The 13,118-nt window shown below is 36.9% G+C and overlaps 1 protein-coding gene across 1 annotated transcript in view; it reads right to left on the bottom strand.

Annotated features, from left to right (window-relative positions):
- Nucleotides 1-1,424: 1,424 nt before the first annotated feature.
- LOC131050951 (uncharacterized) overlaps nucleotides 1,425-13,118 on the bottom strand; it is a 54,790-nt gene continuing 43,096 nt past the window's right edge. The window contains exons 5-7 of the mRNA XM_057985275.2: nucleotides 2,163-2,247; nucleotides 1,987-2,052; nucleotides 1,425-1,821 (exon numbers count right to left, since the gene is read on the bottom strand). Of these exons, the coding sequence (XP_057841258.1) occupies nucleotides 1,726-1,821; nucleotides 1,987-2,052; nucleotides 2,163-2,247 (247 nt within the window). The 3' untranslated portion in view covers nucleotides 1,425-1,725. The remainder of the gene's footprint in view (nucleotides 1,822-1,986; nucleotides 2,053-2,162; nucleotides 2,248-13,118) is intronic.

Genomic DNA, 13,118 nt, shown 5'->3' with positions numbered 1-13,118 from the left:
CATTAACGGATCAAGTCAAATGCCAAGATGGGTTTATGTCCCAGTATAGTACAATAGGAACACTGTCGGTGAAAGTTTGTAAGATCCACCCAAAATGAAGGATGTCAATAATGTGGAAACCCAAACTATCAATCAAATTACTATATTACCCACAAGCGATCAATTAACAAATATTCTAATGGGGAAATAGTCCTTATTTTGAAAAGACTGCTTATAATGAAATCTGATCTTTACTTCCATCAAAATTCAAGAGTGTGGTGCAAAGAGACCACCGCCATGGGGTATGAATCCTGTTGGTGGATAGTAACTATGGTCACTCTACAAATTTTTATCAACTCCATAGATTTACATGATCCTATCTTTTTTTTCCTCTATTTTTTATATACAAGGGTTTATAAATAAGTGTCAGCAAGCCTACACGCACACCAATGCTCAATATGAAAACCAAAAAAAGTTAACATTGTCAGTCCTAATGCCATCATCTACAGTAAGGCAACCAACGGCCCAGAAGCTCAACAAACAATGTCTTACGCATTTCAAGACAACAAAAGCTAACAATATAAACAATATGGATAGGTCTCTCGGGGCTCAACAAACAGTGTCTTACACATTTTAAGACAAAAAAAGCTAGCACCTTAATCCATGATGATGCTCAGAGAATTATCAACTTGATGGAGGTCAAGGGGTAGAACCCCAGCTACCAAGCCCAAATTAGGCCTTTGAAACCACACAAATGCCATTTTCACAATTTTATCACTTAATGGCAAAAATTAGGTATTTGACACATTTTTGTTTATAAAAATGATCTTTGTATAAAAAATTATTTTTATTTAATTTTTGGTTTGGGGATCCCTTGGGTTCGCCCAGGAGCAGCCTGGATATGCCTAGGGTGCCTAGGCAAGACCCTAGGCACACTCAGGGCGCTCCCATCACAGGACCTGTACCCACACCCGTTCAGTACGAGATCAGGACCCAAGGGGGTGCACCCAGTAACTTAGATGTTTAGAGAATGAAATTCCACTTTCAAAGGAGAAATTTAATCCCTACAATGCATAGTTTTGAATAGCCAAGAGATAACTTTAAAAAGGCCTGTTAAGAGCCAAAGAGACTACTGATAAGCTCTCTCAAGGATGACAACATTTAACAAAGAAAATATGTCCACTATTACTAAATTATCCCCATATACATCATTTCTTGTGGAAACTATGGAAAGCATATTTGAGGTTGAGATCTCCTTATAAAAATAATATGTCAAGCCACTAGAGGTATGGCAAGAAGCATGGCCAGTCGGAGAACTAATGTAAACCAACTAGAACAAGATGAAATCGAAAAAGTCCACAAGAGAGGCACACTGGTTATCTGAAAAAATAGACTGCCTGATGTTAAAACTCTGAAGCATATAAATGGCATATCATACGAACATGGACTGCTTAAAGTAAATTTCATTGACATGTAACCAAACAGAGGAAAGCGTAGTTGTTACTTTTCATCACTTACAAGGCAACATTTTGATAGAAAAAAATTCAGATTTTATTTCAATTAGCAACATTCTTAAAAACTGAGCATGGGACATGTTTGAGAGTGATGCAAAAAAAAGTGATTCATTAGCAGGTCCTAAAGAAAGAATGCTAGTTACAAAGTTTCTTTGCAAATACAAGAGGAACGTGCTTCAAACGTTCTCTGCACTAATGGAACCTACTGGAAAATTGATCTCGGCTTCTAAAATCATTCTAATTTTCTGTTGATCAGATGCTGAATTTGCTCTTGTGTCATAACTGCACTACTATTTTCATACTGCCCTTGTTCCATCTGCTCATGCAGCTGCATAACAAAAGCTTATATCAAGAATGCTACAAGAAATAAACAAACAATTTAATATTATCTATACGTCCATGTTTGTTTCTAATTTCAAAAGATCCAATTACCAATACTCTACTTCATCTTCCTAAATTGGATATCACACTAAAATCAAAGAGAGACCCATACAGCTTTAAGAACCGAGCATTGATCATCTATCGGCAATTCTCGCATCTGTCTCAGCATCATTAATTGCTGCCCAAAAAATGCAAAATACGTGTTACGATAAAAAAAATCTTACTTTACTTTCAAAATCAAGAAAAAATTGCATATTTCATAATTGAATGCAATTCAATTGTCCCTACCTGTTCCTGTAATTTCTGCTGCTGCCTGACTTTTTCTGAGAATCCAGCTGGCCCCAATTCTGCTTCATCACAAGCCAATTCTTCTCTGCCATTTCAAGCACTAAATTGAATTAAGCTTATCAAATGATCAAAGATTATTTCCTATCAGTTTACATCTATTCAAAATGAAATTTGTTGAGAATGAAGTGCCAAATCCCATGATCGATACAAAAGAAATATGCACGGACATTCAATGGATCATACAAAGAACACCAAATATATTGGGTGGTTTCCTGTAAAGGAATACCATACACAATAGATTCAATTAAATTACAAAGAATAAATATGATACTCCTGGTTGATACAGGTTGGACAAAGCCCTTTATTTCCACACATAATCATAACATGTACGGTGAATATGCTGCCATTGAAAATACAATTACGACAGGTAGACAAAGTTAAGAAATTGTAAGGTCCTAAAAAAAATATGAATTTAAACCCACCCTGTAATGTGTCTTTTAGAAAAAGTTTCCCTACGATCACAATGGATTAATGAATGTTAATATATTGTGTCAAAATGGCGTTTTGGACTTTGATTATCCAGAGAATGATTGAATAGAGTGTTTATAGTATATACTGTCCAAAGAATGGGAGCATGGACTGCCCCTTACAAAATGTCCTTCTTCGGCTAAGACTACGTGCCATGTTGGAACCATTAGTATGTATGCTATATGTTCTTTTCCTCCTCTCAGTTACAGTCCAAAGTCATGCTTCGTCATGTATTTCCCTAAAACATAAGTTGCTAGTTTGGGTTTGGGGTTCAGATATGTCGATATGGAAAATAAAATCTCCAAATTCAATACAATGAGTACAGTTGTAATATTTATAATATTAAAAATAGTCATAATAAATATATAAATATATTAAAAATAATAAACATAAATATATTTTAGTTCTCAATATACTAGAAATAAATAATCTATAATTTTATAAATAATAAATTGATTAATAATTACACCAAGAGGTATCTGTATTATGCAATGGCTGGTGAATGTGTTTAAATATTTATTTCTTTAATACTATAATAACTGCCCCTCAGTTACAACCAAATTTTTTTCACTTAATTGACTGACCATCTTCTATCTAGCTTAGAAGAGCCGACTTTGTAATGTCTCCAATCACCATGGTGGTGACAACTCTACACCACCACTTATGCTTACACTTGGTGGTAAGCTCCCAATGTTAGGGTCATCCCTAAACCCAAACCTAAATCTCAAGGGTTCATTCAAGATGAGCTACCTACATATCCCTTTAGGGAATAAGAGGCTTCATAGTCTGTAAACCAATCATAGAGAGAATTCATCCTCTCCTCTTGTATGAAATCTTAAATCTTCGATTTAAACCATGATTATTCATTAAGCATAAGCTTTCAAAATTAGTCTAATTACAATAGAACGATATCATCACATTCTAGACACATGTTGATTCCATGCCAATCAATATCAATCATTAGTGTACAAACACACCCAAGTTCACACAAGGGTCATATCATTCTATCACCCCAAGTTCACATTGTGATTGGCTCGAGCATACATCACTTATACATAGGGTGACTAGTTCATGCACACATCATGTGTATAATAGTGACTAGCTCATACACACATCATAGGTACAACGGTGACTAGTTCATGCACATCACAAGTACAATAGCAACTAGTTCAAGTATACATAACATATATTCAATGGGAAAATTCTACACATTACATCACATATTCATATGAAGACCAACAAACACAATGGAAGTGGATGCAACCTTCGGTATGCATCATCCCACTATCTAGTTCACTAACATAGAAACTCATAAATAGATCTCATCTAGAAAAGGAATGTTGGTGCATATCATACTACACCATGGGTCCCATCATTTTCCCAATCCATAGCAATCTATGATGACAATCAAGTATCCCATACTACTTGATGTCCTCACTGGCAAGGCCATAGGTATAAGTTTATAACAGTGTTCACAATACCTAAGGCCAGTAATAAGATTCATACAACCCATTAATCGTCTAGGTCGTCAACCATCATATAAGTTACATAATCAAGATGTCTTAAGGTTATACCATAGACCCAAGCCTAGCACCTATACTATCAATCACATGAATTGAATTAATAATCAAAACTAGAAAATACTACCTTGGGCAAAAACCACATAGGAAACACACAATTCCTCTAATACACTAATGCCAATACTAAACTCCGAATATAGGTGGATCTTGGCATCCATCACTTTGCATGCTACTAGCTCTATGGCCCACATGCCACTAGGAATAACAATCCATGTCTCTGGAGTAGCATGAGCTGTTGGCAATTTGGAAGAATTGATTATGTGTTGCATTGATATTTGTCATTGATGTCAACACTAGTTGTTTTGCTGTCTACCGGGTTCCAGTAGAGTGGTTGGATTATGATGTTAATCTGGAGATCTTCTCCGGTATGTTCCGGTTGTTGGAATTGGTTTGGATTGGTTATTCATGTATTCCTAATGCATATCATATTCAGTTGGTTCGGGATTTGATGATCCGGAAGCTATCATTTGTTCTAGTAAGCCTTTTGGTTACCGGTAAAGGTTTTACCGGCAGAGCTTTGTTGAAGATCTTTTGGTGAATCCGATAAGTGGTGTTGGTGCGGTTTCTAGAAGGTTATCAAGATGTTGATGGTTATCTTGTTCGTGTTCCAGTTGATCGATGGTGTTTCCATTTAGGACCGGACCTCTTCTATCTTATTCTGTTAAGTTATGGACCGGTTTGTGTAACGTGTTGGTCGATGCTCCCAATGCGTTATCGGTTGGATTTATTGTTTGGTTTATGTTGTTTCGGTCTTAGGCCGACTTGGTTTATCATTGGTTTGTGGGATTATGTAACGGATTTATTGTATTATCTTTTAGGTGGCCGACCTAATTGTTTAGGTCTCGGGTTGGTATAAATATGATGTAAGATCTCTTTGTAGATCGCGGTATGTGGGTTATGGGATTATCTGTGTGCGAATAAAGTTGTAATCATATACAGAGGCTTTGATCGATCATAGGTGATCGAATTGGGTTTGTGTAAGAGGTTTAAGACCTCTGGTATTGAGTTTAACTGGAACTGTACTCAGGCATAGGAGATGCTATTCTTGCAGTTCATTCATCTTTCCAGATTGTAGTCTGGATTTCTTTTGTAGTCAATGAGGCTCCTTTTGTGATGAGCAATGCGCTCTAGGCTGTTGGCCTTCTTGCATGTGCAGCCCCTCTTATTGTAATCACATACTTACTGCAGAAGTATTATTTGACTGTGGGTAGGCTTCACACCGTGGTTTTTCACTTTATCGGGTTTTCCATGTACAAATCTTAGTGTTATGTGTTGTGGATGGTTGGTAATTGTTCGGTGATTTATGTTTGTGCTTAATTATTATATCTGATATTCTGGTATTTGGTTTATGCATTCTGGCAAAAGGTTTTGTGTGCTTAAATTTTTATAATCTGTTGACATCTGATTCACCCCCCCCCCCCCCTCCCAGTTGTCCACCGGTTATCCTAACAATTGGTATCAGATCTTGGTCCTCTCTGCAGAAGCTTAACCACTTGAGGAAGATCCTATGGCAACTAATAGTTCATCTACAGCTATTTTCCAGAGAGACACCCCTAAGCTTGATTCAACAAATTACAGAGTATGGAAGATTCAGATGGAGACTTATTTGAGATGTATTGGGAAAGAGATTTGGGAGCTAACTGAGAAAGGCTATACTCCTTATAATCTGGCATCTGGCAATCCTCCTTCGGCAGACTTGGATAAGAACATTGAAAATGACTGTAGAGCTAGAGAAGCACTCTTGAGTGCACTTTCTGATCAGCAAATAATGGGATTAACTGACTAATCATCTGCAAAGGCTATATGGGATAAGTTGGAGACTCTGAATGAAGGTGACCCTACTGTTAAAATTGCTAAATTTGATGGTTACCGGGAGAGGTATGAGAACCTGAAGATGGAAGAAAATGAAAGGATTATTGCTTTTATGGAAAGAGTTAATGAAATTGTTATGGGAATTCAGTGTTGTGGTGAATCTCTGAGCGAAGATGAGATTGTTTCTAAAGTATTGAAAGCTTTGCCACCGACTTACAAGATGAAGGCCACTACGATTAATGAGCTGAGAACAATGTCTAACACTTCTGTTAATAGGGATACTATAGTTGGAAAGTTATCTGCTTTTGGGCTTGAAGAATTTGGTCCTCAAGGAGCTACAAAGACTGATCTTCTTTTCATACATCTGCATTATCAACTGGCTAGAGTGATTGGAACTTTATATGTGAAGAAATTGGAGGAAATGAAGAAAGAAGATGATGAGTTTGAGCAATTTGAAGCCCTATTTGCTAGAAGAGTACCTAAAGGTCCGGCGGGAAGTAAGTATGAAGGAAAATCACCTTTTAAATGTTTTGCATGTAATAAGATAGGTCATTTTGCATCTAGATGTCTTGAGAGGAATTCAAGGTTTGAGGAGAAAGCTAGAAGATCTTTTAGGCCTAATCATGATTATCAAAACAAGCATAAGTACAGGAGGAACAAAGACAAATCATGTTACTATGCGGATGAGGAAGGTGTGACTGATTCTGATGATGAACCAGCACAAGATTCAAGTAGTGGGTCTGGCAGTGGAAAGGAATGGGTATTTTTGGCTATCAAGGAAGATGCTCTCACACCTGTTACTCAAAATGAGGAAAAGGCCCTTGCTGCTAAAATTGAAGACAAGGATGAATGGGTGATAGACAGTGGATGTTCACATCATATGACTGGAAATAAAAGGAAGTTTCTATCATTGCAAGAATTTGATGGTGGTCTGGTTAGATTTGGAGATGAAAAAGCATGCATGATCAGAGGAAGAGGAACTATATCATTGGATGGTAAGCATAACACTGATAATGTTTATTATGTTGAAGGTTTAAGGCATAATCTTTTGAGTGTAGGACAGTTGGTGGATAAAGGATTTCAATTACAGTTCAAAGATGGAAAATGCAAAATCATTAACAGATCTGGTTTGGAGATTGCAACCAGTACTCAGACTAAAGGTAACATCTTTCATTTGAACTCCGGTGAGAAGACAGGTTTGATTGCACAAATTGATGAGAGTTGGCTATGGCATAAGAGGTCGTGTCATGTGAATTTTGATTGCATTGTAAAGATCAATTCAATTAAGGCTGTTAGAGATATACCTAAGATTGTGAAGCCCTATAATCCGGTATGTAAGGAATGTCAAATGGGAAAGCAAGTCAGAACTTCTTTTAAGAATATACAAGACAAATATAATGATGTTCTTGATCTTATTCATACTGATTTGTGTGGTCCTGCTAGAATAAAAAGTTTTCAGGGTGATAGATATTTTATGCTAATCATTGATGACTATCCTAGAATGATGTAGGTTACTTTTCTAAGGGAGAAATCTGAAGCTTTTGAAAAGTTCAAGATCTTTAAAGCTAAAGTTGAGACAGAGACAGGGTTGAAGATTAAATGCTTAAGGTCAGATCAGAGTAGTGAATTCACATCTGGTGAATTTAACAGTTATTGTGAGAAGTATGGGATAAGGAGACAGTTGTCTCCACCCCAGACACCTCAGCAGAATGGTGTTGTGGAAAGAAAGAACAGAACTATCTTGGATGCAGCTAAAACTATTATGATGGAAGCTAATCTGCCTCATATTTATTGGAGAGAAGTTGTGAGCATGGCGGTATACACATTCAACAGAGTTCATATCAAAGGAGACACCGGTAAGACACCTTATGAGTTATGGTTTGGTCATACACCTACAGTTAAATATTTCAAAATCTTTGGTAGTAAATACTATATTAAAAGAGATGATTCCATTGGAAAGTTTGATCCTAGATGTGATGAAGGGATATTTCTTGGTTACTCTAATGAAAACAAAGCATATAGATGTTATAACAAAAGATTGCAGAGAATTGTGGAGAGTGCTAATGTCAAGGTGGATGAGTAGAACAAAGGTCAAATCAAAACTTATGAGAGAGAACTGGAAGTTGAGATGATCATAACTAAACCGGTAGCACCTGTACCGGAACAGAATGTTGAACCAGTTACCCCGGCAATATCAGAAAATTCAACAGTAACTGAAGATCAGAGCAGAGAAATAGAAAGTCAGAAGACTCCTAGGTACGTAAGGTTAAATGATTCAAATGATCAGATCATTGGAGACAAGAACAAAGGAGAAATGACAAGAAGAAGGTTGGCAGCTAATGAGGTATGTTTAATTTCTCAAGTTGAACCGGCATCAGTTATTGAAGCTTGTAAAGATCAATGTTGGATGAGAACTATGGAAAGGAATTAGATCAGATAGAAAAGAACAACACATGGACTTTAGTTCCCCGGCCTAAAAAATGGAATGTTATTGGAACTAAGTGGATCTTTAGGAATAAATTGAATGAGGATGGACAAGTTGTGAGGAATAAGGCTAGATTGGTATGTAAAGGATATTCTTAGAAGGAAAGAATTGATTATGATGCGACTTTTGCTCCGGTAGCTAGGATTGAAGCTGTGAGATTATTTCTTGCTTATGTTGCCCATAAGAAATACAAGGTTTATCAGATGGATGTTAAGTGTGCATTTTTTAATGGAGATCTTGAAGAGGAAGTTTACATTGAGCAACCTGATGGATTTTCACTTTCAGATGACAAAAACATGGTTTGCAGATTAAGGAAAGCTTTATATGGATTGAAACAAGCCCCTAGAGCTTGGTATGCTAGATTGGACAAATATCTTTTGAAGCTTGGTTTCACTAAAGGTAATGTTGATAGTAACTAATATTACAAGCTCACTAATGATGACATATTGATTGTTGAAATCTTTGTTGATGATATCACTTTTGGAGGTGAGGATAAGTTATGTATGGAATTCTTTGATAATATGAAGAATGAATTTGAGATGTCTATGATTGGGGAGATGAAATTTTTCTTAGGTTTGCAGATTACTCAAACTGATAAAGGTATTTTCATCTGTCAAACTAAGTATGCTAGAGAGTTGTTGAAGAAATTTGGTATGAAAAATTCCAAACAGTTGGTACTCCTATGGTTACAAGTGAGAAATTGACAAAGAATGATGCATCAGCTCCAATAAATCCTACAAGGTATAAATCTATGATTGGTGGTTTGTTATATCTGACTCGAACTAGACCGGATATAATGAATGCAGTTTGTATTGTATCAAGATATCAGAGTGATCCTAGAGAGAATCATGAGAGTGAGGTGAAAAGGATTTTCAGGTATTTACAAGGAACAACTAAATATGGTTTGTGGTATCCTAAAAATGATGACTTTACACTATGTGCATATACAGATGCAGATTGGGCTGGAGATGTTGATGACCGGAAGAGCACATCCAGTGGAGCTTTCTTTCTTGGAAAAAAACTTGTTTCATGGATCAGCAAGAAACAGTCATGTACTTCTTTATCTACTACTGAAGTTGAGTATGTTGATGCTGCTACTAACTGTACACAAGTTCTATGGATGAAGCAAATGTTGAAGGATATAAGGGTAGATTGCAATGAACCGGTAGTTATTCACTGTGATAACTCTGTTGCTATTGACATATCAAAGAATCCGGTATTTCATTCTAAGACAAAGCACATTTCTATCAAGTATAATTTTCTGAAGGAGAAGGTGGAAGCAAATGAAGTCGGACTAGTTTATGTGAACACTAAAGAGCAGATTGTAGATATCTTCACTAAACCTTTGCCTAAGGAATCATTTGAGTACTTCAGAGACAGATTGGGAGTTTCTGCCCCTCCGGTAGAGACTTGAGTGATGTTGATTGGCATCAGTCCGACATGCATTATCAGAACTATCATTCATTATGGATTGATGTGTTGGTGCTATTACTCAGGGGGAGTAGTCAGTTGTGTTGTTCAGTGGATTTATGATTTTTCTTTGATGTTTATGTCATATTTCTGGCATTGATGTCAAAGGGGGAGAGATATTTATGTGAAGAACAGAGTTTAATAGGGATATCATTCACAGGGGGAGTTTGGTCTGTTGGTTTAGAACTTCACTGTCATATCATTTTGGGGAGATTGTTGGATGTCTTCCATTGGAGGAGACTTGTTTGGCATTTCTTGGCACTTAGATGTTTTTCATATCTAGTGTTGCCATTAATGCCGAAGGGAGAGATTGTTGGCAATTTGGAGGAATTGATTATGTGTTGCATTGATGTTTGTCATTGATGTCAACACTAGTTGTTTTGCTGTCTACCGGGTTCCGGTAGAATGGTTGGATTATGATGTTAATCTAGAGATCTTCTCCAGTATGTTCCAGTTGTTGGAATTGGTTTGGATTGGTTATTCATGTATTCCTGATGCATATCACATTCAGTTGGTTCGGGATTTGATGATCAGGAAGCTATCACTTGTTCTAGTAAGCCTTTTGGTTACCGGTAAGGGTTTTACCAGCAGAGTTTTGTTGAAGATCTTTTGGTGAATCCGATAAGTGGTGTTGGTGTGGCTTCTAAAAGGTTATCAGGATGTTGATGGTTATCTTGTTCGTGTTCCAGTTGATCGGTGGTGTTTGCATTTAGGACCGAACCTATTCTATCTTATTCTGTTAGGTTATGGACCAATTTGTGTAACGTGTTGGTTGATGCTCCCGATGCGTTACCAGTTGGATTTATTGTTTGGTTTATGTTGTTTTGGTCTTAGACCGACTTGGTTTATCATTGGTTTGTGGGATTATGTAACGGATTTATTGTTTTATCTTTTAGGTGGCCGACTTAATTGTTTAGGTCCCGGGTTGGTATAAATATAATGTAAGATCTCTTTGCAGATCGTGGTATGTGGGTTATGGGATTACCTATGTGCGAATAAAGTTGTAATCATATGCAGAGGTTTTGATCGATCATAGGTGATCGAATTGGGTTTGTGTAAGAGGTTTAAGACCTCTGGTATTGAGCTTAACTGGAACTGTACTCAGGCATAGGAGATGCTATTCTTGCAGTTCATTCATCTTTCCGGATTGTAGTCTAGATTTCTTTTGCAGTCAGTGAGGCTCCTTTTGTGATGAACAATGCGCTCTAGGCTGTTGGCCTTCCTGAATGTGCAGGCCCCTCTTATTGTAATCACATACTTACAACAGAAGTATTATCTAACTAAGGGTAGGCTTCCCACCGTGGTTTTTCCCTTTACCAGGTTTTCCATGTACAAATCTTGGTGTTATGTGTTGTGGATGGTTGGTAATTGTTCTGTGATTTATGTTTGTGCTTAATTGTTATATCAGATATTCCGGTATTTGGTTTATGCATTCCGGTAAAAGGTTTTGTGTGCTTAAAGTTTTATAATCTATTGACAACCGATTCACCCCCACCCTCCCTCTCAGTTGTCCACCAGTTATCCTAACATGAGCATCCATCACTTGCATGCCACTAGCTCTATGGTTCGCATGTCACTAGCGAAAACCATCCATGCCTCTAAAGTAGCACTACCATCCATTGTCTGCATGCCATTAGAAGTAACCATCCATGCCACTAAAGTAGCATGGGCATCGGCCATCACTTGCATGCCACTAGCAAAAACAATCTATGCCTCTAGAGTAGCATGGCCATTCATCACCTTCATGCTACTAGTAAAAGCCAACTAACCTATGATAGAGTCGGATACTTCTTTTGGTAGAGCACACTCCTTTACTCCTATCATGTTGGAGCAAACAATAAGATTATCTATAAGTAGGTCACGGGTTTTACAATTTCGATGATCACCTTGTGATGAATGGGACAACTACATTAGGAGATAAAATATCCTCTACCTATGCCCTCGCAGAGTCCCTCACTCAACCCTAGTTGTGATGCCAAGAAGTTAGATCGTGTATTGATGTCAAATCAACATTGTGACACTAAAAGTATCAAGACATTGATCTAACAAATTATTGGAAGGGTTTATACTTTATACCATGGCTAATTAATTTGGTTACATTACCAAGAGGGAATTGGTAAACTATTCAATAATCTTATATGTCTAGGGTCAATTTATCAACATATAATTCATTGAATCCATATAAAATGGCCTCTATCCAAACACATAAATAAACCCATATAAACTCATAAGTAATTAAAGTCAATTTACTTCATTACATGATTAAATCCATAGATAAAATATTTAAATAGAACACCATTGACCATACCATATTGGTAGTACTTACTCTCGTAGTTGGCAAAGGCCACCCCTAGGAACTCAATCCTAAGCTAAACATAGATATAGGTGTACATTAGAAGTAGGCAAACCATCCATATCAATAAGAATACCCATTATTCATCTCATTAGATGTCGTTATCTTAATATTACATAGCTATTAGATATGAGTTATCAAGTTCCCTTAACTCTTTCATAGCCATCTAATGCAAACTCCAACCTTAGACTAAAGCATATTGAAGAGGGAAGGTCAAACAAATTTAGGAATCCCAAACCTTGACTAAATTCCCTAAACTTTCCCCTATGGACTTGAGCTCATAGGAGCATCCTTCACCCAAGGACTGCCTACATACCCACTTCCAAACGGGATCAAAGTCACATTTAGTTCTCCTAAGTTTGATGAATTGTCCTCAAAATATAATCATGTCTCTTCCCCTTCATTCAGGTTGGTGTTACATAATATCACAAGCATTCTTACCATCAATGTTAAATATACTCCTAATTTTAGATAATGCCATACATTAGCGGGTTTTAGTGATATCAACTACCACAGTTGTAATATGTTACAACATCATTCATGGAATGTCAAGTAACCTCAGCAATAGAGAACCCAGGTCAGTAAATTATGATCTAATTTTAATATGACAGCATCATGCAAGGCAGCAAGGGCAATGACATCCATCAAATATATATTTTTATAACCAGCTATACCGTCCATTCTGATAGTGAATCCTTCCACCTTAGAATAGGGGTAGAAAGACAATG

Source organism: Cryptomeria japonica, chromosome 2 (assembly GCF_030272615.1).
Source record: "Cryptomeria japonica chromosome 2, Sugi_1.0, whole genome shotgun sequence".
NCBI classification, from domain to species: Eukaryota; Viridiplantae; Streptophyta; class Pinopsida; order Cupressales; family Cupressaceae; genus Cryptomeria; species Cryptomeria japonica.
Note: the sequence above shows the minus strand (reverse complement) of the source record. Positions and strands in the feature narration are given on the sequence as shown.